This window comes from Crinia signifera, chromosome 9, assembly GCF_055691185.1.
Source record: "Crinia signifera chromosome 9, ASM5569118v1, whole genome shotgun sequence".
NCBI lineage: Eukaryota > Metazoa > Chordata > Amphibia > Anura > Myobatrachidae > Crinia > Crinia signifera.
Window position 1 is genome coordinate 12,356,606 of NC_139225.1, and position 24,763 is coordinate 12,381,368.

A 24,763-nucleotide genomic window follows, 5' to 3' on the forward strand; every position below is an offset into this window, starting at 1 on the left:
AATAGATAAATGCAAGGGTGATAAAGAGAGATAAACGTCCAGCCAATCAGCTCCTTACTGACTTTTTTCAACCACAGCCTGTAACATGGCAGTTAGCAGGTGATTGGCTGGACGTTTATCTCTCTATCACCCTTGCATTTATCTCTTCTTAAGGCTTAATACATCTGCCCCAGTGTTCCATGGCTAGGGGTAAACACACAACATGAAAGAATAATGTTCATCCTCATCACAAGCAGAATATATTCTAAGTATACATAATATCGAGCCACTACCCTCTGTATTGCAATAGCCGAGCAGATTGCCATTGGTATGCAGTCATATCACTAACTATCACTCTTGTTTTACTTTGAAGTGGCAGAGCACTCAAAATAAAAATGCCACACATAACAAGAATAGTAAGAGTAAATCTAAAGAAAAAATAGGTTCCTTGCACCTGTCTGCAAGTGAGAACAAGATCTTTCTAAGTACTGTATTCGGAAGGGCACCTATTTTGAGATACATCCAGAAAATTGAAACAGGGACAAACTGTAAGTAGCAATTGTAGCTATTCACCGAAATACGTTGTTTTATCACCTACAGGATCGTGCGTTAAATAGTTACAAATAAATGTAAGTTCTAACTCACAGAAATGATTGCATTCCAGTCTAGTCTGTAATGTCTTTGAGATATTTTTTAGCACTACTGAAAAAGATGAGCGTGCCAGACTTCATTTACTTAGAAACAAGGATAATAAAATTGTGTGGGTGCGACACATCTGCTCCATGAGCGAGTACAAATTTGCATACATATCTATTAAGCTACATGTGGTATCAAAGCAGATAAATATACATTTTATTTGGAAGTGACTCTACTTGAACTGATCCGGGGTGACCGTAATTTTTGAGACTTATTCCCATGGTTCCAGGCTCCCTTTCCGAGACACTGATGTCATCTGCTTTCGGAATTTATTTTTAAACAAACTGACCTTTTAAGTGGGATAATGCAGCAAGGGTTAACAGATTAACAAATGAATGAGGTGCGAGTATAAAATCCATGCTACAATACCGTACCGCAGGGTTTCCTGTGCATATTTAGAATTATCTTTGTTAAAGTGTAGGTCTGGTAATCCTATATCCTATATAGCCAGTCCAAAAACTAGCAGTAAGAAGCCAGGATATTCTATTCCCAACACACGCTCAGGTTTCTTAGAATAACACACTTTGTCTGGTTCTGCCAAGAGGTGCTACACAATACACATACAGTACAGCGCAGCAATAGACATGTGCTCTTGTCAGAGACTGTACAGCCTGAGGGTTCAGGGCTAATATCCACAAGGTTAAGACATACTGGCAGTAATTCAATTTATGTAACTTTAACGGGTATTGTGTCCTGAAAACAGCCCCCCCCCCTCAATACTTGGCTTATAATGATTAACAGATGAATTGTGTGGCCACCAAGGGCACAACTGCCACAAATATTTAAGGTAGATTTAAATTGTCTCCTTTTCCAAGCCTCTTAAGCACTAACCAACAAGAACCTGATACATGTTTTATTACTTTTATTTCCAATATGCTACTTTTTGCACTTCCTGTAATCAAAGGTACTGTATCATATCATAAATGTACTATATCCAGACAAGTCATCTGGATTGAACTAGACATGTGTCATGCAAGGGATTGCAAATGTATAACTTTTTTTGTTATACATGGAAAATGCAATTAAGCTACTTGGAAAGCAGAAGAGATTTCTGGGTAAAATAAAAATGTTTTAACAGGACTTCGATGCTAGGTCATAGAATGCCACTTATGATCATGCTAATGGACAGGTGTATCATGCTTCAAAAGTGATACAATGGAAGAGTGATAAACAACCATCCAATCAGTCCCTGACTGCCATTTTATAAGCTGGGTTTGAAAAATGAGAGGTAAGAGCCGATTGGCTGGTTGTTTATCGCTCTCCACTTGATTACTTTTTGAAGCTTGATACATCTGGTCCTAATACGGAGCACCCACATGCAAACAACCTACTGTATTTCTGCCTTGTTTAGCTTTCTCACTGTAAATTACATTGTTCTGATAAACATGTATTGAGGGTCCTGTCTGTGCGTGGGGTTTCCTCCCTCAGTCCAAAAATATACAGATGGAGCGCCTCTCAGCCAGCGCCGGGGCTCTCCAGATTTCCCCCGCTGGCTGGGGGCTGCACACGAGCGTCCCACATGCATTTGCATCCCAGTTACAGTGTGGCGGGGGACACAAAGCCTGTCCGTCTCCGCTTCAGGGAGATGGCCAGGGTTAGGCAGGGTAGCGGGGAGGGGAGGCACCGGCAGCGTGGTGGAGGGGATCCGGGAGAGCTCCATTAGAAGGGGATGTGTGTGCAAAATACAGATTTCAACACAATCATTCAAAGCTCAACTTTTTAAATATGACTTAAATATCTCTTTCCTGTCATGTTAACTTTCTTTATTAGGTGGGTTTGACATTTTCTTGGAATGACTTCAGAAAACATGCAATGCTTTTATATAGACTGGCCTTTTCTAATTAATTAAGGCTTTATTCAGTCGGTATATTTCATTTATGATACTTTTTGTAGCACCAAACATTGAAAGATAAAAATATATTTGGAATGGGTTATTCCCTCTCTACTATTCACAGTTCTTCTACTGCTTTCCATTACCTGCTACGGAACTGTGTCAGACATTGCTTAAAGAAATTATACTAATAAATGAATGCCACGGCTAGTCGGTTATTTCACTGAGATGTTAATTATAAGAGGACTAGAGAAATCATACAAATTGTAAAAAAGTTAAATTATAAAAAAAATATATAAACTACTTCAAGTATTATAAACAGGACTGGCTTTAAATCCAAACTACTTGAAGTATTACAAACAGGACAGGGTTTACATCTCAATATCTTGTAGGCCGATAAGCATTGGTATTTAAGGATTAACCTGGCAAATACACCCATTCTTTATAACTACAGATTTTACTCATGATACGTATACATACATCAAACATAAAACAGCATCTGACCGAAAGAATTCAAAAAGAGACTGACATTAAGTACAGTATGGGGTGGACTGTCTCTTAAAGAAAAGATTAGCTGCACCTGTGTCTAAGCAAACAGCTTAACAATTATTCTCAGCATTTTTTTTCCATAATGAAATAATACTTACAAAAAAATGTATAAAACACAATTTTCAAGTTCTGTCAAATGAACACAAAGACTTTTCTATGTTCATTTAAATTGTCAAAGTAATAGCACAGAGGCAAACCGGGATGGGCTCTTGTGCTGAAGGCGGTAGCAGCAGCTAAAGCTGAGTAATGTCTCACTATAACAAATAACATTACCGTGGATTAGTTCAAAATTGTCCTATAGTGATAATGTTGATCTCATCTACAAAAAGGGTGAATACATCGCCCAATGTAGGGAGTGCCAGCCAACTGCAGCTGTAATCCTGGTGAATGAACTGGGCAGCATGGACGGTGTAATGGTTAGCATTACTGCCTCACAGCACTGAGGTCATGGGTTCGATTCCCACCATGTGTTATATATACGGGGCAGTACGGATGGTGTAATGGTTAGCATTACTGCCTCACAGCACTGAGGTCATGGGTTCTATCCCCACCATGTGTTATATATACGGGGCAGTATGGATGGTGTAATGGTTAGCATTACTGCCTCACAGCACTGAGGTCATGGGTTCGATTCCCACCATGGCTCTAACTGTGCAGAGTTTGTATATTCTCCCTGTACTTGCGTGGGTTTCCTCCGGATGCTCTGGTTTTCTCCCACATTCCAAAAATATACCGGTAGGCTAATTCGCTCTCAACAAATTAACCCAAGAATATCTATGTGTGTGTGTGTACATGTGGTAGGGAATATAGATTGTAAGCTCCACTGAGGCAGGGACTGATGTGAATGTTCAAAATCTGTATAGTGTCATCTCAGCATAGTCTATACAAACACACAATACACTATGCAAAGTAATACGATATAGTGTTGTAATGTTTTATAACATTCATTGTGTCAAGGTCAGTAAATAAATAATGCATACATTAATTAAAAAATGAAAAGCCTATCTGGATAGCCATAGAAGGATAGAAATAAGTCAAAGCTGAGTGTTCATCCAGTATGGGACTTCATCAGGTGAGTGAAGTTCTAAAGCACACACTCGATGAAACAAGTTGTGGTGACTTCTGGACACTTTCTATATCCACAAGTCACCACATGTTTGTACATCATTACCGTAGTGATTGCTAAGCATGAGTTACAGCACGTTGACATTTCTGAGTATTCTCTTGGCGGATGCATTGTGTTACGGTGTGCATGGTCATTATACATGTCCGATTACAGATATGTACTATAATTCTGCAGAGATCATTGTGGATGTGGTGGAGATATTCGGTACACATGACGGTGTGGACGTGGTGATGGGTGTGGTATGCAGGCCTGATAGTCGGAATTCCAATGGTCAGTATACAGACATTGGAATCCCAACCGCCACAGATTTTATTCTCCCTCTATGGGGTCTTGGACCACCACGAAGGAGAATAGCCCCTGTCAGTTGGGATCCCTATTGTCAGGCATTTGAACACTCTGGATTCCAATGTTCTGGCCTGCATACCACACCCATTACCACATCCACACTGTCTCAGTCATGTGACTGTTGGAACGACATCCGGCACCCGTGGTGATCACTGGCATATCTATAATGGGTGCGAGGTGAGTGGTGTACACGGGCCCTGATCCCAGGGGAGCCCACACCTTGCACACATTGTTCCAATTTAACGAAATTCACCTCTCCATCAGTCTGGCGCCAACTGTGCAGAGCAAAAATCACCCGGAAAATTGGCACAAAAAAATGTCAACTAAATCCAATAAAAGAAATTTGAATATATGAAGAATGGAAGTAAACAGCAGTGGCTAATACTGCACCGCATGTAAACAGTGTTACTTTGCTCACCAGTACAAAGAGAAAAGAAAAATGAAAAACACTTAACGGCATGAGTCAATCAGGCATAAAAAATATTGCAAGGCCTTTACAGCTTGTTCTCAGATTTACAGACATTTTCTGTAGCCTAGAAATCAGTATTTCCTTCCTACAGTATGTTTTGAATTCCTATAAACCTTTTATTCATTGTAGACAACCACTTATTAATCAATCCTGCCCCCATTGTATTAAATAGAATCCAAGAACTGGCTTACAGTACCAGAGCACTCAGACCTTCGTAGATTGGTTCAGCAGGCATCTTTTATTGTGTTGATTTTCTCTACAGCAGGAAAAGAGCATGACAAATAGTAAGTCATTGCTGTCATGCTACAGTATACATGTAATGGCTGATTAAGAACTGGTTATCTGCTAATTCCTATAAGCCTATGGGTATATTCATCAATATCCTTTGAAGCATGATGGCACTTGTAGTTTTGTATGGCTGCCTATTTGGAAGTGATTTATGCTCAGGTGTTTCCGATTATCTTCAATACTCTCCTATCTATTGATGGGTGGTGGTGCTTCTCTTATCTGCAATAACTTCTACAGGCTAATTCTGACAGGTGTTTGTGAAATGTGCATGGGCAGCAGCTGCTTATAAGGGTCTATGGACCTTATTCACAGTGTTGCGTGTGGATGACATGTCGCCCACCACCCCCTTTGCTCGCCGAGTTCCACCGCACGACTGTGAATGGATGTTTAGCATAATCATCCGTTCGCAACCTTGGGTCGGCAACCATCAAATGATTTTGGAAGGTGCACGCAGATATAAGGCTCCTCCCTGGTCTTTTACATTTGCGTGCTCCCTATACGGGAAGAGGGTGGGCAACTGAGATCTGCTGATGGCAGCTGCCTGGACCCCGCACCCGCAACACGGGCACATTTACATGGGAATGCCCAGCGTTTTTATGGGAACGCCCACAAAACACCGGGCATTCTCATGGTCGCAGCCCGTCACCGGCTCCCCACGCCACCCGCCCGCACTGCTAGGTGCGAATGGGACGGTGAACTAGCAGTTCGCCATGCCCATTCGCACCCAGCATCTGCACCTGCGTATAAATCGCTAAACATTGCGCCCCGTGTGAATGCGTAGGTGAGTCATACAATCAGAATAAGGCCCTATGTACTAAAAATCAGAGAGAGAAAAATGACCAGCAAATCAGCCCCTAACTGTCATGCCACTGGCTGCATTTGAAAAGTAAAGTTAGAAGTTTGGTTCTTTGTCTCGGTCCAATGGGCAAATGTAATAGGGTTCAAGACACCTGAAGTGCCGGAGTTTGTCCAAGAATGGCCATATTTTTAAACCAGCAATCATTTACATGGCTGAAACAACCAGGCATTTCCATGATGATTGACACTTTAAGAATATTGCCATTCTCAAACAAACTTAAGCTTCACGCTACCTATTACATTTACTCCCAAGGCTTAGTACGAAGCTCCCCTACTGTATGTCATCTAAGTTCTCACAGCTTTATAAATACACCCTGTAATAGGTTTTTTCATTCCTCATTCCAGACTGTACTGTAAAAGTCTCTGCAAAGGAAATGGAACATACGGTATATGGAGCAGATGTAGTCACATAGCGGAATTAATGCTATTTTTAGACATACTATAAGTGCAGCACTTTTTGTTTCACACCTAAAATGGATAAAGTTACAAATCCTTTCACTAAGTTCTCTTGGTGTCTTTTTTTTTTTTTCTTCAGTCTGCTCCTCTAAGCTTCACCCTTGGCTACTTCAGCAGCTATCAAATAATTACAGTCTTTACACCTTCCTCTAATCTCTGTTCCAAGTAGAAATCATTATACTCTATTCATAGGTTTTTGGGTTCTTTTTTTTTATTTTTTATTTTTTTTACGCACTCAGAACCATGGAAAATTCAGTACAGATGCTGTACAATATTAACTTGCAATCCATGTAGATCTTCCTTTGAGTTACAGAAAGGTCCCCTATGACATCACTGTTAAAGTTTTGTGGAATTTCAAAAATAGATTTTTATAAAAATATATATATATTTCCCTCCATTGTTTGCAGCATACTATGACCCAATTCTAACACAAGTCCAAATGCAGATGGATCTTACAGATATCTGCAAACTACTGCACAGGGAACAGCGTCATACTGAGCTTGCACTAGAGCATTAGATTCCTACTTTGAAAGTCTCCTATCCGCGAGAAGCCCGGGGAGGAGATACTACCGGGCCCCGGTCTGAATGGTCTCAACACAAGGCCCTTCCACCAACATAAGGAAACATGCGTAGGTCTATAGTGAAGGGTGGAGTTAAAGAAATGAGCTAGTTATTTAGCCCCACCCGCTTTCCAGAGCTCCACAGGATACTGGAGAGCCGCATACTTTTTGTGGGGTTTGGGAGACTACCCCAAAAAATCGAGAGACTCTCGTAGCCTCCAGGAGGGTAAACAAGTATGACTAGAGAACAAACAAACAAAAATGAGCAGCGCTGGTTACACCTAAGGTACCTTGGATTTAAAATATGTGACAGTTGGATGGACTTCACAATATTTGATATGAAATATAATTACATATAATAGTAAAACAACAAAAAAAAAAACCTGGTAACAATATTTCAATAGCAGGCAATAATGCACCCACCCGACCAATGAGGGAACAATGGAGTGGTAGTCCATTCCTAGTGATACCCTGTTTTGGATATAATGAAAGACGGTGTAGTTACCGGTAGTTACCCTGGGTACGGCAGAGAATGAATTTCCTGTTTATTTGCCACATGGTCGTCCCATGATTGGAAAAGTAACACATGTCCACTGGATTTGAAGCTGAGGGAGATGTTAAATTGTGTCTCTGGTTCCGAAGTAGATGACCATAGGGGGGGGGGGGGTTATAAACCGTGGTATCCATGGCAGTAGGTACCGCAATCCTGGGGTCTCCTGTAGGGCTGGTTCGGACTGGTATCCAAATAGGTCAAGATGGAGGGTTGATGTAGCAGCAAACTACTGACACGTTTGGCTACGCGGGTAGCTTTTTCAAAAGTTGATTTGGCAGTCAACTAAAAGACCAAACCCCGCCTTGTGAATGGTTGGCTGGTGACCCAAATTCGCAAGGGCGACTTGCTCACAGGGGTTTGTAACATCTATTCGCAGGTCAGAGGGAACTTCCCACATCTTTTGCCGACCATTGAAAGATGTGGAAGGTGGGCGCATATAAAAGTGACTTTCAAGTCACTTACATACAGCATGCACTTTGGGAAGGAAATGGGCAGCTGACATCTGGTGATGTCAGCTCTGCCCCCCCCCCCCCCGCACCTGTGTCATGGCCTCATTAGCATATGCTAATGGCGCCGCCTGCCCCCCCCCCCCCCCCACCCCGAGCCTGCCTGCTTCCCTGGGTGTCTCTGGTTCCGAAGTAGATGACCATAGGGGGGGGGGGTTATAAACCGTGGTATCCATGGCAGTAGGTACCGCAATCCTGGGGTCTCCTGTAGGGCTGGTTCGGACTGGTATCCAAATAGGTCAAGATGGAGGGTTGATGTAGCAGCAAACTACTGACACGTTTGGCTACGCGGGTAGCTTTTTCAAAAGTTGATTTGGCAGTCAACTAAAAGACCAAACCCCGCCTTGTGAATGGTTGGCTGGTGACCCAAATTCGCAAGGGCGACTTGCTCACAGGGGTTTGTAACATCTATTCGCAGGTCAGAGGGAACTTCCCACATCTTTTGCCGACCATTGAAAGATGTGGAAGGTGGGCGCATATAAAAGTGACTTTCAAGTCACTTACATACAGCATGCACTTTGGGAAGGAAATGGGCAGCTGACATCTGGTGATGTCAGCTCTGCCCCCCCCCCCCGCACCTGTGTCATGGCCTCATTAGCATATGCTAATGGCGCCGCCTGCCCCCCCCCCCACCCCGAGCCTGCCTGCTTCCCTGGGTGTATGTACCCAGTGAACAGTCTGTTCTCCGTGGGAGCATGCACCCTGCGTATGCACATGTGCAGAAATGCGTATGTGCACGGCGCCACCATCGGTCCGCGTGCCAACGCATTCTGGTTGTGGAGCAACCAGAATAAGGCCTACAGTGTCTTCGATCCATGTAAAGTTGGTCATCACATAACGATAGCACACTGGCCCTTATTCTGATCGGTGCGGCCGGATCCGAATATGCGGCCAGGACCGTGCGTGCGAAACTCCGCCTTCCATACGGATCGCCAACTCCGTCCGTACGCGGTAAGAAGCTGGCCGAACGGACCGCACGTGTATTTTTCATGGAATACGCCTCCTCCATCTCAGGGAACCTCCCCCCATCATTCGATGGTCGCAGACCATCGATGGTTGCATGGGAACGCCCATGAAACGCGGGGTGTATGCATGTGGTAATGAGCCCAAATAGCCCTTTACGCCCCTCTCCACCCCCTGTTCGGAGTGTTCACATTTCATGCGGGATTTGGCCGTACGCCCCGCTCGCACATGCGCAGAGACGCCTCTGCACATGCGCAGACACAAAACATCGGCGGTACGAACGCACGCGGATATTACCGCACCAACCAGAATAAGGGCCACTGATAGCTTCTGTACAGCTTAATGCTGCCACCTTCATATTCCTGCTGTCTATTTTATCATCTGTCTATGTACTGTAGCTGTAACAAGAATATTGTTCAATGTGAATATGCAAATATTAAACAATGTAACCAATGTGCAGCTCCCATAGCAGTACTTGTTTGTATAACATTTCTTAACAAATAGTCAAATAGACATTTCCTATCCAAAAATTGCTTCACAATTCTGATGACTTGCCATTATTACCCTACAATAACCTTTTCATTGCTCTGTGATGCAGGGCCAAAGACACATCCATAAAACAATATTTACTGCCCTTCCTATTATGCCGTGACAGTTATATATAAATTCAGTAGTTACCACTTGTAATTAAAATGCAAAGTTACTTAATCAGACCTTTAACCATCGAGGGATAGAAAGTTTGTATTCGTTCGTTTTATATATTCTTTGAAAAAAAAAGTTGACTAGTTTCCTGCTGATGTGATCACTTTCCGTCCAATTTCTCTCTTTTCGCTCCAGACAGCAGATTTCTTGGTAAACCACACTCATTGCTAACGTACAGTGCAGATGGAAAATGGTTTGGTAAAAGGGAAATGATTCTCCCCTACACTTTTGGGTTTGGGAGTCCACACAGATTCTTTTATTTGTGATGTATTATATATCATTCTGGTCGTCGCAGACTCTACTTATTCCCCGAGACATAATATAATGATTTAAAAGGATAATTACAAAGAAATCTCTCCCTCTCTCTCTCTCTCTCTCTCTCTCTCTCTCTCTCTCTCTGTATATATATATATATATATATATATATATATATATACACACACTAGTACTTGCTTTCCTTCTGTATCTCTCGGTATATATATATATATATATTTATACAACTGTGTCCAACTCAAAATCTGACCCTATAAGAAGAATTCATGCTACTTCCCCAGACCCCACCCCCTGCAACAGACCCCACCTCCATAGGGGCTGCTTCCAGAAATATCAGGGCTGATTTTCCATCACAGTCCACCTTTGCATACAAAACAAAATTTACAGATGAAAACCATCTATATTGTCTAATCAATATCACAACAGGGGCGCCGATTTTTCCGGTGGGTGTTTCCCCCCCCTCCCCACAGACTACCACACCCAATCACACAGACACCCCCCCTTCCCTGGGACTCACCTGCTGCTTGCAGTGGCAGCACCGCAGTGGGGTCCCAGCAGCGGATATGATATTAATACCGCTACTAGTTCCCATCCGCCGCAGGGACTCCAGCTGTAGACAGCATATCCGGATCCCCGCTGCTGCGGGCATATCCACTGCTGGGACCCCCGCTGCTGTGGCCCATGGGTGCTCCTCACTTTCCATGGATGCTCGAGCCCCGGAGCACCCCGGTTTCGGCGACTATGTATCACAATACATTAAATGTCACCCTATCTATAGCTGTACCATTACAGAATAGTGCAGATTTATAAATCCTTGGGGAAGTGGGGAGAAATAAGTACCTGCAAATAAGCTTCCAATGTATTTTATCTTAGCACAGCTTCTACAATGACAGTTAGAAGCGAGGTTATGACTTTATCTCACTTCCCTTTATGACTCTCCAATGCTTGGTACACCTCCCCCTATGTGTTTTGGCACCCATACCGTAATACAATTCTGTAAATCTCCCACCACCCCACACAGGCCCCTACACATAAGTATTAGAAGGTAATTAATCCATATTAAATGTCATTATGTGCTTAAAGGTCATTAAGTACTTTCCTGAAATAATCAGTAAACGTTAAGTGGTCTGAGCGTGTCTGATAATGGGAACAGGATTTGTTGATCACTTGTCTCCACCACATTTATTTCAATGACTTGGATATGTTTCACTAATTATTTAAGCTCAACCATTTATTCTACCTATAATAGGAATTCAATATTTTGCCTTACACCTATTATTAAGAATTATTTGTGAAAGCAAGCTTAAACAGTCCAAATACTTTAGAATGATCCCAAAAAACATTACACATTTTTGTTGTTGCTTGGACATGTCTCAAGCCTTAAAAAAATAAGGGAATTCCCCCAAACAAAATACACAGTTTACCTGCTGATATTTCAAAGTAGGAAAGGAAATTCTTGTATTCATTGTGCTGGGCCAGTGTCCTCATGCCTAGCCGTGACTAAGTTACCAACCAATTTGTGACTCTGGGCAGTGGCGTAACTAAGCCTCCGCAGCCCCCGCCGTGGCGGGGAGGCGCAGAGTAACTATGGGCGCCGGGGGGGCTGCGGTGCTATAGTTACCCGCTGCGCTGCTGCCCGGCCGCATCTTCGGTCACTGTCCCGTCACTCGCTCCCGGCGCCGGCTCCTGCTGATAATGAAAAGTGACACTTAGAAAATGGCTGCCCCCGTATTGCAGACAGTTTTGGCAGCCATTTTCTAAGAGTCACTTTTCATTATCAGCCGGCGCCGGGAGCGAGTGACGGGACAGTGACCACAGATGCGGCCGGGCAGCAGCGCAGCGGAGACTTGAGCAGCGCAGCGGAGCTGAGGGAGGCAGATGCGGCTCTGTCAGGTATGGGGGCGGGGGCGCCGAAAATTTTTTGGCGGGGGGGCGCAAATTATATAGTTACGCCACTGACTCTGGGCCTTATTCTAGTTCACTCTTTCTGACAAAAGCCTTCTTAGATGGACAAAACCATGTGCACTGCAGGGGGGCAGATGTAAAATGTGCAGAGAGAATTCGATTTGGGTGAGTTATTTTGTTTCTGTGCAGGGTAAATACTGACTGCTTTATTTTTACACTGCAATATAGATCTCACTTTGAAGTAAAACCCCACCAAAACTAATTCTCTCTGCACAAGTAACATCTGCCCCACCTGCAGTGCACATGGTTTTGTCCATCTAAGAAGGATTTTGTCAGAAAGAGTGAACTAGAATAAGGCCCTCTGTCACGGGTCCTGATTCAGTCCTGGTCGCTGCTGAGCAATTTAACAGCGGCCAGTGATCAGGTAAATGCTGTCCTGCTCAGTGGCGTAGCATCAAATTTTGCACCCTCCCGCCAGAAAATTTAGCCCCCGCCCATCTGCCCACTCGCCCGTCACACTGTGGCCGGGACTGCCAGATCTACTTTGTCTGCATCTCAGTACTCCACTTGGCTCCCTATGACAAATTGTCCCTCAAAAAATGGCCGCCTCCTTACAGCAGACCCTTTTTAAGGATGCTGCCTCCTCTAGCATCCGCAAAAACTGTCTTTGGCATAACATCTATGTCTATGGTCTTTGGCATAACATCAACAAACACTGCTTCTTTGCGAGTCAACCAGAATCACGCCCATAGTACAGTACTATACAGTCAAAATCAAATGGGTACACTGTGCTGTCCGATTCAGTCTCAACTCAATACCTCCCGATCAAATCAGAATTTAATAGTAAAGGAGTCGCACAATGTGTATACCCCATTAAAGGTGAGATGGTCTTATCCATTTCACTATATCTATGCAGCCAGATTGTCCAATGTTTGTTAGGAAATCTATATTTCTTGTAACTACATTGGAAGAAAAAAAAATGGAACAGATTGAAATGTCATTACTCTAGGGGGAAGTCCAGCAGGAGGTAGGATAAATTGGGAACATACTTTGTTTTTTTACCTCCTCGGTCTTCATTTCACGCAAATGCAGATAAGAAATATAAATCTGCTCTGTGATATTAAAAGCAATTAGCGTGCAGTGAAACATCTCGGTGCCTGCAGGCCATTGCAGGACATGATAAATTCTAATTTAATCAACCCCCTACTGCATCAATTACTGCTATAGCTGATGGTTCTCTGAAATATCATTCTATTGTCTGGGTGTTCTTATAATTAATAACTTATGTATAGCTGCCTAAGAAATCTAAAAGGATTTAACAGGCAGAGATGCTTTCTGTAGCATCTCATTATGGGATTGGACAATAAATATATGCAGCGGCCGTAAAACGTATTAGACGCTTGCGGGGATGACTCGATACAGTACAATAAGACCCTTCTTAGCATTTTGGTCATGCAGCCATCTCAGCCCTCTCTGAGTTGTGCTCTCCTTGACAACAGTGTGTGAAATCAAATTGTGTAGGTCTCTCCTTCCCCTGATTCCCACAAGGTCATTGCAACAAAAGAAAGTACTAGCGGTCTTTGGTTGCCCTGGGAAAGAAAAATAGATGGAAATATAGAGAGATGGCAGGCCTGGCGCAGGAAAAGAGAGATTACTATACTACCCTTGTAATATAAACATCTCTGCTTAGTGTAAGTACATGACACTGCTGGCAGGCTGTCAATCAATGCATCCCTCAGGTCTTCCATATGCGCTGAGCCTGATATTTAAAACCAATAGAATTAAGGCGTAAATGGATTGACCTATGGCATCAACAGCGGGCAAGAACTTTATTTAAAAATACATTGGCGATCTGAGTAACTATCAGGTGACTCCGGCTGGCTGAGGAATTCAGGCTGCGGAGGCCGGTAAGGCTGCAGAGGAAAGACTGATACACCGGCCTTGGCACTCCCACAAAATGGAGGTGTTTTTGGGAAATGCTTTCCATTGCCGCCTCTTCCCCTATTGGCTGTAGATAAAGGGGCATTGCAGCTGACAACACACACACTGTTCTGCAGATGGACCTTATTCAGGTTCATTCGCAATAGCCGATCCGTCGTACGGGGACCGATGTTTTTAGATTGCGCATTTCTGCGAATGTGCATGCACTTGTTGTATGCAGCCACAGTGAACTGATTGTTCTCCGGGCGCATGCAAGCAACCTTGCAGGTGGGGGGGGGTGGGGTGGATTGGGGGGGGGGGTGGCGGGCTGCCCCATTACCATATGGGAACACCCAGCATTTCCTGTAAGAGCAACCTTACAGCGGCCCGCCTACCCCCCCCCCCCCAAAGTAGACACGCATCTGTAAGGTTGCTCTTACAGATGTGTAAGCCTTGACGTCATTTAATCGAATGACGGGGGCGGATCCCAGCAGGCAGCGAATGGAATTTACTGTGTAACATCCAATCGCATGCACTGTGTGTGAATTTGCCTTGCGAATGGGTGGCGGCCAGCGAAGGCGTAGCCTTGTCAATCAACAGGAATAACCTCCAATGTGCAGCACATAAGATATCAGCACATGTCCGCATACGGCCCAGTGTTTGCTAGCATGAACAGATTGATCCATTGATAGAGCACCGTTTCTTTGCCAGTAACTGTGTGACGACCATGTGAACACAAGGAACTGTTCAATCCCATATTCAAACAGCGTGTGAGACTGAATTAGCACATGGGCACGGGTGTGTGTAAAGAGAAATCACGCATGGTGCATTATGCAGTATGAGTAGAGCTCACTCTGCTTCAGCCCCTTTGCATTTAATACATTTTTAATTCATGGGGGGTGTTGCTCATGGCAACCATTCTGACTACTATCCTTTCCCTACTGCATTCTAGAAACAAAATACTTAATCTGATTGGTTGTTATGGTGAACACCTCAACTTGTCTGTTTAAGAAGCTTTAATAAGTCTAGCCGTACCAATGATGATGATAATAATGAAGAAGATGAAGAAAAGCCCAAAACCACAGAAAGGCCGTCGCCAATATAGCCTTAGACATGGGAAAAATATTTTATGATCACGTTAATTCACTGGATTAATCAACTCAATTATGGGATGTATGTACTAAGCCTTATGCCCCCCATACACGGTCCGATTTTGCGGTCCGTTCTGTACTTTTAAAGTACACATCGTATCGGATCGCATCCCTTGTGCATGCATTGTGCATGCACTGCGATCCGATACGATGTGTACCTAGTACAAAAAGTATGTGCAGCACATTTTTTTTGTACCGTACTATGTGATGCGCGGGAGCGCGCATCGCATAGTACAGAACGGAGCCGGCAAAAACGGAGCGTCGATGGGCTCCTTTAGAGAGAGAGAATGTTCATTGAGATAAAGTGCCATCCAATCAGCTACTAGCTGCCATGTTACAGGATGTGCTTGAAAAATGACAGGTGCTGATTTGCTGGAGCACCCTTTATCATACACAATGAGCTGATAAATTGCCCACTTAGACCAAATTAACCCAGATTCTACTACCTGTAAGAATGACAGTTACGTTGTATTATTTATTTTCAGCCAACAAGCTACAAGTTCCATTGGCAAAAAAAAATCCATTTAAATACTGAATACAGTATTTGTATGAAAGACAGTTAAAAAATAAACATGATAACTGTGAGCTTCAGTTAGAATCTCCAAAGATGGCTGGCCTCCGGTGGAGTAATATTCCAGTATTTTATTTTATTGGACTTATTACCCTGCTCCTATTAACAGGCTTTTGTACCGCCTGCCCACCCTTCACACTCCAGACTACAGTTTGCACTGCCTTACCAGGGCCGGTGCAAGCCCCCCGCCCGCCCCAGGCAAAACCCCCCGCGCCGCCCACCTGCACTTACGGCACACGGCAGGGGGGAGGGGTGCAGGTGATACTGAAGCGGGTGCCCGCACCCCCCCAGAGCGCTGTACCTGCTGTACTGATATGCAGCTTCCGGCTCGCGCGGGGGGGGGGGGGCAGCGTCTCCATCTTCGCTGAAATCCCCCAGCAGACAGCGGGCGGCGGACGCGGGGGGCAGCGTCTCCATCCTCGCTGAAATCCCCCAGCAGACAGCGGGCGGCGTGCGTGGGGGGCAGCCTCGCCGGGCGGGATGGAATGGTATGCTTTCTGGTACCTCTCTATGGTACCTCGGCGGCTCAGTACCACCCTCCAGTGGCCGGCGCCCTAGGCAAATGCCGAGTCCTGCCTAGTGGTAGCGCCGGCCCTGTGCCTTACAGGTATCTTCTATGGGAATTCAGGGGAGATTTATCAAATTATAGAGAGAGATACATTGGAGAGAAATAAAGTACTAACCAATCAGCTCATGTCATTTTCAAGCACAGCGTGTAAAATTACAGAAGATGGTTAGTTAGTACTTCCTTTATGGCTCGTTTAATAAGCAAATCCACTGCATTGAGTAATAATTACCCAATAAAAAAAAATCTAATAAAAAAACAACAAATATCATATTGCATATTTCTCAATGAATAGGGCTCCGACAATTGCTTTACTCTATTACTCAGTGGTAATTTCTCTATTGCGCAATTTCCTCTTCTTTGAATAAATAAGTGGGGTCTGCTGAAAATGTGTAACAGGCAAACAAGACATATTTGACAATGTGACTAAACAGAATAAGGCAGCTCTTGGATTTGTAACATTTACACATCAACTGTTTTACGGAGCCGCTTTTGATATGGCGTCGGTTTTGATGTCTTTCTACTTTGTTATGTATCACCTATTGCAGGTTCACAAAAATAGCATTTTAATATATGTTAACTTTTGAGGACAAGCAATTCAGGTAAATAACAAAATAATGTGGCTGGTAAGATTAAAATGAAAGCGGACACATTTGCAAAATAAGAGTGAATGTCATTCTTCTGTCAGCTTTTAAATTCATGTATTTCAGTTTAGCATGGTATTATTGTAACCTTCCTAGAGAGATGTAAGTGTTGGTGTAAGAATAGGCAGAGGATGGTTGATATATAGGCCCTTATTCTGGTTCACTCCTTCTCAAATGGACAAAAACATGTGCACTGCAGGTGGGGCAGATGTAACTTGTGTAGAGAGAGTTAGATTTGGGTGGGGATTTACTTCAAAGCGAGATCTATACTGCAGTGCGAAAATAAAGCAGCCAGTATTTTCCCTGCACAGAAACAAAATTACTCACCCAAATCTAATTCTCTCTGCACATGTTTCATCTGCCCCACCTGCAGTGCACATGGTTTTGTCCATTTGAGAAGGAATTTGCCTTTGCGAGTGAACCAGAATAAGGGCCAGAGTCCTTTGTATTTCTTAACCTATATAGATAAGGAAGCTGAAGACCAATAAAGAAAGTAATGTGGTTTGTGGTGGTCAATGTGTCACAGAGGACAAATGTCAAAGACAAAGGACAAAATAAATTAGGCAGGCCGTGCTAGACTACTGTTTGCACAGCTATTTAGCAGATTTAGCCTGAGCTACTAATAGCCACAGGGATCATCCACAGGTGTTTTCTTCGAACCACCCAAGAAGAAGAATTGCTTGAGGAGCTTTAAGCTCTTTTTATATGGTTATAAAAAGTACATTTTAATGCCACCATTGTTTCATTCCGTGACGTGTAATAGGTATAATTCTCAGGGTCTTTAATGACACAATTTTTCATTAATTTGGCAAATTGTTAGTTGACGGTGAATTTGGAAAGTCTCGAACTTTGCAAACTCATTGATTATCTCTAGTTCTCCGTCTCCAGATCACTGTAGGAAAGAGCATGTAACCTGTGGATGGTTTGTAACCTTACCTCCTTAGGGCTTTATCATAAATTAAAAAAAGCAGACCTGAACTGCTGGAAATTCTCTTTTCATATGGAATATTGAGATCTGCTAATGCAATTTCCTTTCCCACTCCATGTTATAGAAAGTGACCATGTTTTTCCAACATTCTTAAAGGTTCAACCATTCCAACGCATGAATAGAATGATGGTTTTGTTTGCAGGTTTGTGGAAACCATCTGAAAAAGTGAAAATATATCTGATGTATTTACTTAGCGCCATAATAAAATCAGAAAGAAGTGAATTAAGTACATCAAGAAATGACATTCTGGTGTAACACAGTTTGATCACACTCTTATTACAAAGCCCATATACATAAATAAATTAATTCAAACCAGTAATTGTAAAAAGGAGGATGGATCAAACCTCCAACTGTCATTCTAAAGACTATAATACAACTGATAAGTAGGAGATTGTCCCTTTGAGTGCCCAGTGAATCTGTCAAAGTAGGTGTGAAAATTGCCAAGCAAACCTTTTTATTCATCGTTGTTTATTATTTATTTATTACCAGTTATTTATATAGCGCACACATATTCCACAGCGCTTTACAGAGAATATTTTTGAACATTCACATCAGTCCCTGCCCCAGTGGAGCTTACAATCTATATTCCCTATCACATGTACACGCACACACAGACATTCCAGGGTTCCTTTTTGTTGGGAGCCAATCAATCTACCAGTATTTTTTGGGAATGTGGGAGGAAACCGGAGCACCCAAAGGAAACCCACGCAAGCACATGGAGAATATACAAACTCTACACAGTTCGGGACATGATGGGAATCTAACCCATGACCTCAGTGCTGTGAAGCAGTAATGCTAACCATTACACCATCCGTGCTGCCTGTGCTGTAATATTTACATTTTATAGTAAATATATATATATTTTTTTTTTTTTAAACGATATTTATTATTTGAATTTATATAACAAATGTGAGCAATGCTGGAACTTTTAGTAGATATTTTGCACATCTCTCACAGAGATGTCGGCACTCAAATGGTTAATGACTGCAATGGGTAACTTATTAACATATTCTCTCTCTCTCAGGCTTGATTAACTATAGGGGCAGAGTACCATGCATTAGTCCACAGTCAGTATATAACACATAACTGTAAAATATATATATATATATATATATATTTTAGTATTTTTATTATGTTTGATTATATACTGTATAATGCTCTCAGTTCAACAGATTTTTAGAGCAAATAGTCTTGTTAGTGTACATTTTGTGCTGGGATTCATGGGATTATTATTGTCTTTTGTACAGTATCGCAGAACGAAATGTACAAGATTTATTATTCCCTTTGATTTTACAAAAAAAAAAAAAAAGGCTTTGTCAATTCACAGAATGGAATACCATAGCAGTCTAAGTCTAATTACATACTTCCAAAAAAAAACAACAGATCTTTACATAATGTAAAGAATGAGTGGGAGATCGTCTTTGATGTTGCTTTCAATGACTACAAATAAATGGCGTAGATTTACATTGATTTTTCGACATCTTTATCTTTTAGAATAACGTGGGAGAAGAAAACATACAAAGGAATTTAGAATTGGCACTTCAAAGGAATAACGTATAAGTATAAATATCGCATAAGGACGCAACCATGGGGTATCCCATACAGGTGTTCAGCCTGCTCGTTTTAATGCTAAGTTCTCAGGTGGACTGTGGACTAATAAGGAAAATTATTCGGCACAGAAGAGATACTGGTCTGAACATCACCTTGCCTGAAGACAACCAGCCAGTAGTGTTCAACCATGTGTACAATATTAAAGTCCCAATGGGCTCTCTATGCTCTGTTGACCTGGACCCTGAAGGTACAGCTGAAAATGAGGTGAAACCACAGACAGAGCTTGGCAAGAACTTCCAGGAGACCACTTTAAATGGCGAAAACCAGATTGTTTTTACACATCGTATCAACATTCCAAGAAGGGCATGTGGATGTGCAGCATCTCCAGATATCAAAGACCTTCTGAGTAGATTGGAGGACCTGGAAAGCTTAGTGTCATCTCTTCGAGACCAATGCACTACAGGGGCTGGGTGCTGCTCCAATTCATTGACTGCTGAAGGTGAGAATAATAAAGTTTTTTCTCTTTGTTTTATTTAAAAGTAGCTAAGATTGAGCATGTCTGGGAACATTGGTAGTCAAAGGAAACATAGCCACAACACTATCATCTAAATGTAGGCCAGGTGTGCATAAACCGATGATTGGCTATGCCACTCTTACCTGTACCGGGACTCTGATCTTGGTCATTTTAAGTTATTAGTTAGCCAATTATCTTAATTTGCCATAATGGAGGAAAAGTTCACTTTGTGCAACCCTGCCTTACATGATCGAAAAACAGAACCAAATGAAATTCATCAGCTACTATTTATATTTATATGAGGTCATCATGAGCCATGTTACTCAGCAATTTGTATATTCTACCAATAATATATTACTATGGGGCAGATTTATTAAGCTTGGTGAAGTGATAAAGTGTCTGGTTTTTATCACCGGCCAATCAGCTCCTAACTGTGAAGTTACCGGCTTGGTTTTAAGACTGACAGGTAGGAGCTGATTGGCCGGTGATAAAAACCAGACACTTTATCACTTCTCTGAGCTTAATAAATCTACCCCTATATTTTGAACTTATTAGACCAGGCATGTCCAAACTATGGCCCTCCAGCTGTTGTGGAACTACAAATCCCAGCATGCCTTGCCATAGTTTTAGCATTCCCTAATAGCAAAAGGCATGACGGGACTTGTATTTTCACAACAGCTGGAGGGCCGTAGATTGGACATGCCTGTATTAGACAATATTTTAATTATGTAATGTATCCTATTACTGTTATTAAATGATTCATTTTCACATTTTTATTCATCACAATGGTTGTACAATTATAGAAAGATATTATTTTTACCAGAACAATAGAGAGACGCTATCTAATGGTATTAATTATGGTATACAATACATTTAATGTTAATACAAGAAGAAACAGTTGACCAAGGGTCACAGGAGCCTGCTGCCTGAAGCATCAAATGAAATAATAAAGTTCCTGTTAATGATATTGATGATATTATATAGAATAGTTATTACGCTAGCTAATAATGCATATATTTTATGTGGCTTGATTCAGAGGTGGACACGGCCAAGGGCATCTTAACAGCTTTGTAGGCCCTTGGCAAAGCATCGTATTATTATTATCATCCTTTATTTATATGGTGCCGCAAGGGATCCGCAGAGCTCAGTTACATAAATGAATAAGCAAAACAGGGACTTACAGTTGAATTCAATAGAAGACAAATACAGGATACATAAAAGTAGCTGCTTCAGCAGACAACACTGAAATAAGTATCAGCGTGGCATAAAACCACAGGATTTGGTGCCACCGATCGTGCTTTAAGTAAGAGAAGTAAAATCACACAAGGGAAGGGTGTCCTGCTCGTAAGAGTTTACATTCTAAAGGGGACCCTACCCATCTATTCATGGGATTAATTAAAAAAAAAAATGTATCTCTTGAATCAGCACTTTGATTGGTTGTTAGCTCTAGCCTTCCACCTATCCGCCTACTGATGACTATTCACTCTGGTAGTGTTCAAGGAGACTTCCTGGCAGCTCAAAATTTTGTGTCATTCTCAACTGGCCAGCATTCTCCTCCTGTCTTCCAAGAAGCTCTGGAGTGCCAGCCAGAGGCAACTGGCCCCTGCTTGAAGGCCGCCACAACTGTGGGGCCTGAGCAACTGCCCAGTATATCCATACCTTAACACAGCCCTGTTTACAGTGGATCTAAGAATATATGCTAATGTCACGTTTTAAAACACCCACCGGTGGCTTCTCTCCAAAGATGCAGCATCAGCTACACAGAATGACCATCCCAAAAGAGACACTGGGGTAGAATTGTCTGAAGTCAAAGTCACTGGCAGTAAAATACCCTCCAAGTAGTCATGACATGCCTTCATTTTTGTTGCCACTGTTACTTCCCCAAATGGTGCTGGCTGTCAATCAAATCTAAATCAGGCCTCAAATACGTATGCAGATATGCTGAGACTTAGGGGGGTATTGAATCTCCCGATGCCATTCCTGGTGGGGTAAATGGCATTTTCCAACTTCACAAGCAGTCGGGCACGTTCTGCCGAGAACGTCCGGGAATTGTCGAGCTCCTGGCCACATCTCGCCGATTTCCAGCCGCTTCTCGCAGCCATGCCCCCTTCTTGGTGCTCAGCGGGCGGGACAGTGAATACCGCCTGCAAAATCACAGTCGAGCCGGTCAAGAATGAGACAGGGTCCCCCTACTTAGACTAGCATTCAACTGGACATGAGGAATAGGGGAGGAAAAGGGCAGTATAATGTAATGCAAGCACAGTTTGGGCACATTTAAGATGCAAAAAATATCTTTTAGTACAGTACTTACCAACACATGCATTTTTCCCTTTCAAAACAAATGTTGAAAACATGACGCCTGACATGATTTGATACATACTGTATGCTAATGAGGTACAGTTGGATACATGTTGCTGCTGATACTACTACTACTACTACTGATACTATTGGACTACTACTATATGAGTGCTGGTCAGTGGCGTAACTAGAAATTTTGCTCCCCCTGCCAAAAAAATTTGTGGTGCCCCCCACTCCCCGGGCTCCTCTCCAGCGTGTTTCCCCAGCGTGTGACGTGATGATGTCAAACGCATAACAGAGAAGCTTAAGCAGGAGAGAGGAAGAGAGACCAGCAGACACTGCTGCTTCCCTTCACTCTGACGCATCCCAGGCTGCTCTAGCACGCCCATCCGCCCACCCATCCTGTACACAGTAGCCAAAAGCCGGCTCTGTGTACAGTCAATTGAATCAGTGAGGGGATTTTTCGTCTCTGCCATGGCCGCACCCGCGCTGCGGCTGACTCGCCTCCGGTGCTCAGCCAGTGGGCAGCGGCAGGCAGCAGCATATCAGTGCATCAAGCGGGTGCCGGCGCACACACAGACCCCTCTGCCGCTTGCTCCCCCAAGCGGCAGCTGGGGCTGCTTTACAGTAGTTACGCCAATGGTGCTGGTATACAACCTCCATATACTGTAACAATGCTTCAACCAAAACAAGCTTCAGCTATTAGATTTTGGAACATTGCATGTGACTACATAATTTTGCCTTATCTACAATTTATTCAACTATAAGGAGAAACTAATGAAATCGTTTTTAACATGTTCTTTTAAACTATGCGGTTGTTTTATAGTATATAGCAGTTGGCTGGGCATACCCCTTCACAAGTCCTGTAATTATATGTATGGTATACTGTAGGCAGTTTATACTTCCTTTAAAAGACATGAAAAGAAACCTCAAAGAATGGAAAAATGTGTCAGCTAATAATATTGTTCCCGAAAGTACAAGGACTTGAACCAATAATTAAAATGGATATTTTCCCAATATAACACGTTTTTATATTCAAAGTCTTGCAAAATGTATTATCATGTTGGTAAGGGTTTTTTTTATTACTCTGTTCCAAGTAAACATCCTATTAAAAGCAAACAACAACAACTTTATTACCCTCGCTAGTAAATTTCAGAGACGAAAACAAAACATCAGTTGAGTGTTCATAAATGAAATCATTGTATAAGAGGCAAATCCAGTATAAAAATGTCGAAGTGTATAATAGACATAAATATTATAGTGCACGGATTGTAAAATGTACTGCTAGAAGGCTATTTATTGAAATTCATGCATACAGCGATAAAATATGTCAGTCTTCCAGTCAGTTTAGGACAAAAGAAGTACAGGACAAAATGTGTCCCTTGGGGATAAAGGTATATAATATCCATAGATTTACAATATCAACAGTCCGTGGCGTAATATGTGGAAAATGAATTTTTTTATTATTATTATTGAGCAGAAAAGGTATTATAGTATACTGTAGCTATTCTATATTGAATAAATGCAGGTATAGGTACACGAATATGCTAGATATTACCTCGGTAGTAACATATTTGTACTGAATAAGGTAATCTTATTTAGAAGCACCTACAAGTGAGTTAGAAAAAGCAAAATACGAAAAGCAATTCAATTGTATATGATCGGCCAATTTTTTTTCATAAAAAAATTGAATTTAGCAAGAAGTAACTTTCCAATTCATTTTAGTGTTGCAAAAAGAATGATAGTTTCTCTATTTATACAGCGGAAATTACAAATCCTTTTATCCAATCCAATTCTAGTTATTTTAACCTATATACATAACATTATTGATCACCAAGAGAAGACAGAGACAGTGGGCGAGATTTAATGCCGCCCGAGATCAACGGCAGTGCAAGATGTCCGCCAAACTCGGACTTTTATGGGGAATAAACTTACAAGGCAAAACCATGCCTTATAAATTCATTTCCCTTTAAACAAACCTGCGAGTTCGGTGGACATCTCACACTGACGCTGAACTTGAGCGGCATTAAATCTCGCCCAGTATTTCAATATTAAACAAAAACACAGAGACCAAAAGTATGGGTCTGCCGTCGAGAAAAACACCCCAGGCTTCATCTGTCAATATGGCTGGGTGCAAAATACAGCACCATGCTCTCAAACAACCATCAGTCCCATTGTAAAGTCTTCAGACTCATCATGATCTTTAGATGAAATTAGGACTTGTGCTCGGTACACACCAGAACGATCATGATCGCAAGCAGATCGTAATATGATCGTAGATCTGTTGGAGCACATGATCTGTATCACGATCTGTATCCAGTTGAATGGATCTTTTAAAGAACCTGACTGCAGCAGTTAGGATCTCCAAAAAGACCAAATGACCAGCAGGGACGCGCATCGTATCGGAATCGGATATAAAACATGCCAAAACATGCCCAATTTACATACAATCAATCAAGATTGCATTGAAATTGGGGGAATTGAGGCTAAATAGTTCTGGTG

General features: G+C 42.4%; 1 protein-coding gene across 5 annotated transcripts in view; it reads left to right on the forward strand.

Moving 5' to 3' along the window:
- Nucleotides 1-24,763, forward strand: part of TNC (tenascin C) — a 108,294-nt gene that overhangs the window by 12,222 nt on the left and 71,309 nt on the right. For all 5 annotated transcript variants that reach the window (XM_083161038.1, XM_083161037.1, XM_083161039.1 and 2 more), the window contains one exon: nucleotides 19,393-19,948. In XM_083161038.1, coding sequence (XP_083017164.1) covers nucleotides 19,486-19,948 — 463 coding nt within the window. In that variant the 5' untranslated portion in view covers nucleotides 19,393-19,485. The remainder of the gene's footprint in view (nucleotides 1-19,392; nucleotides 19,949-24,763) is intronic.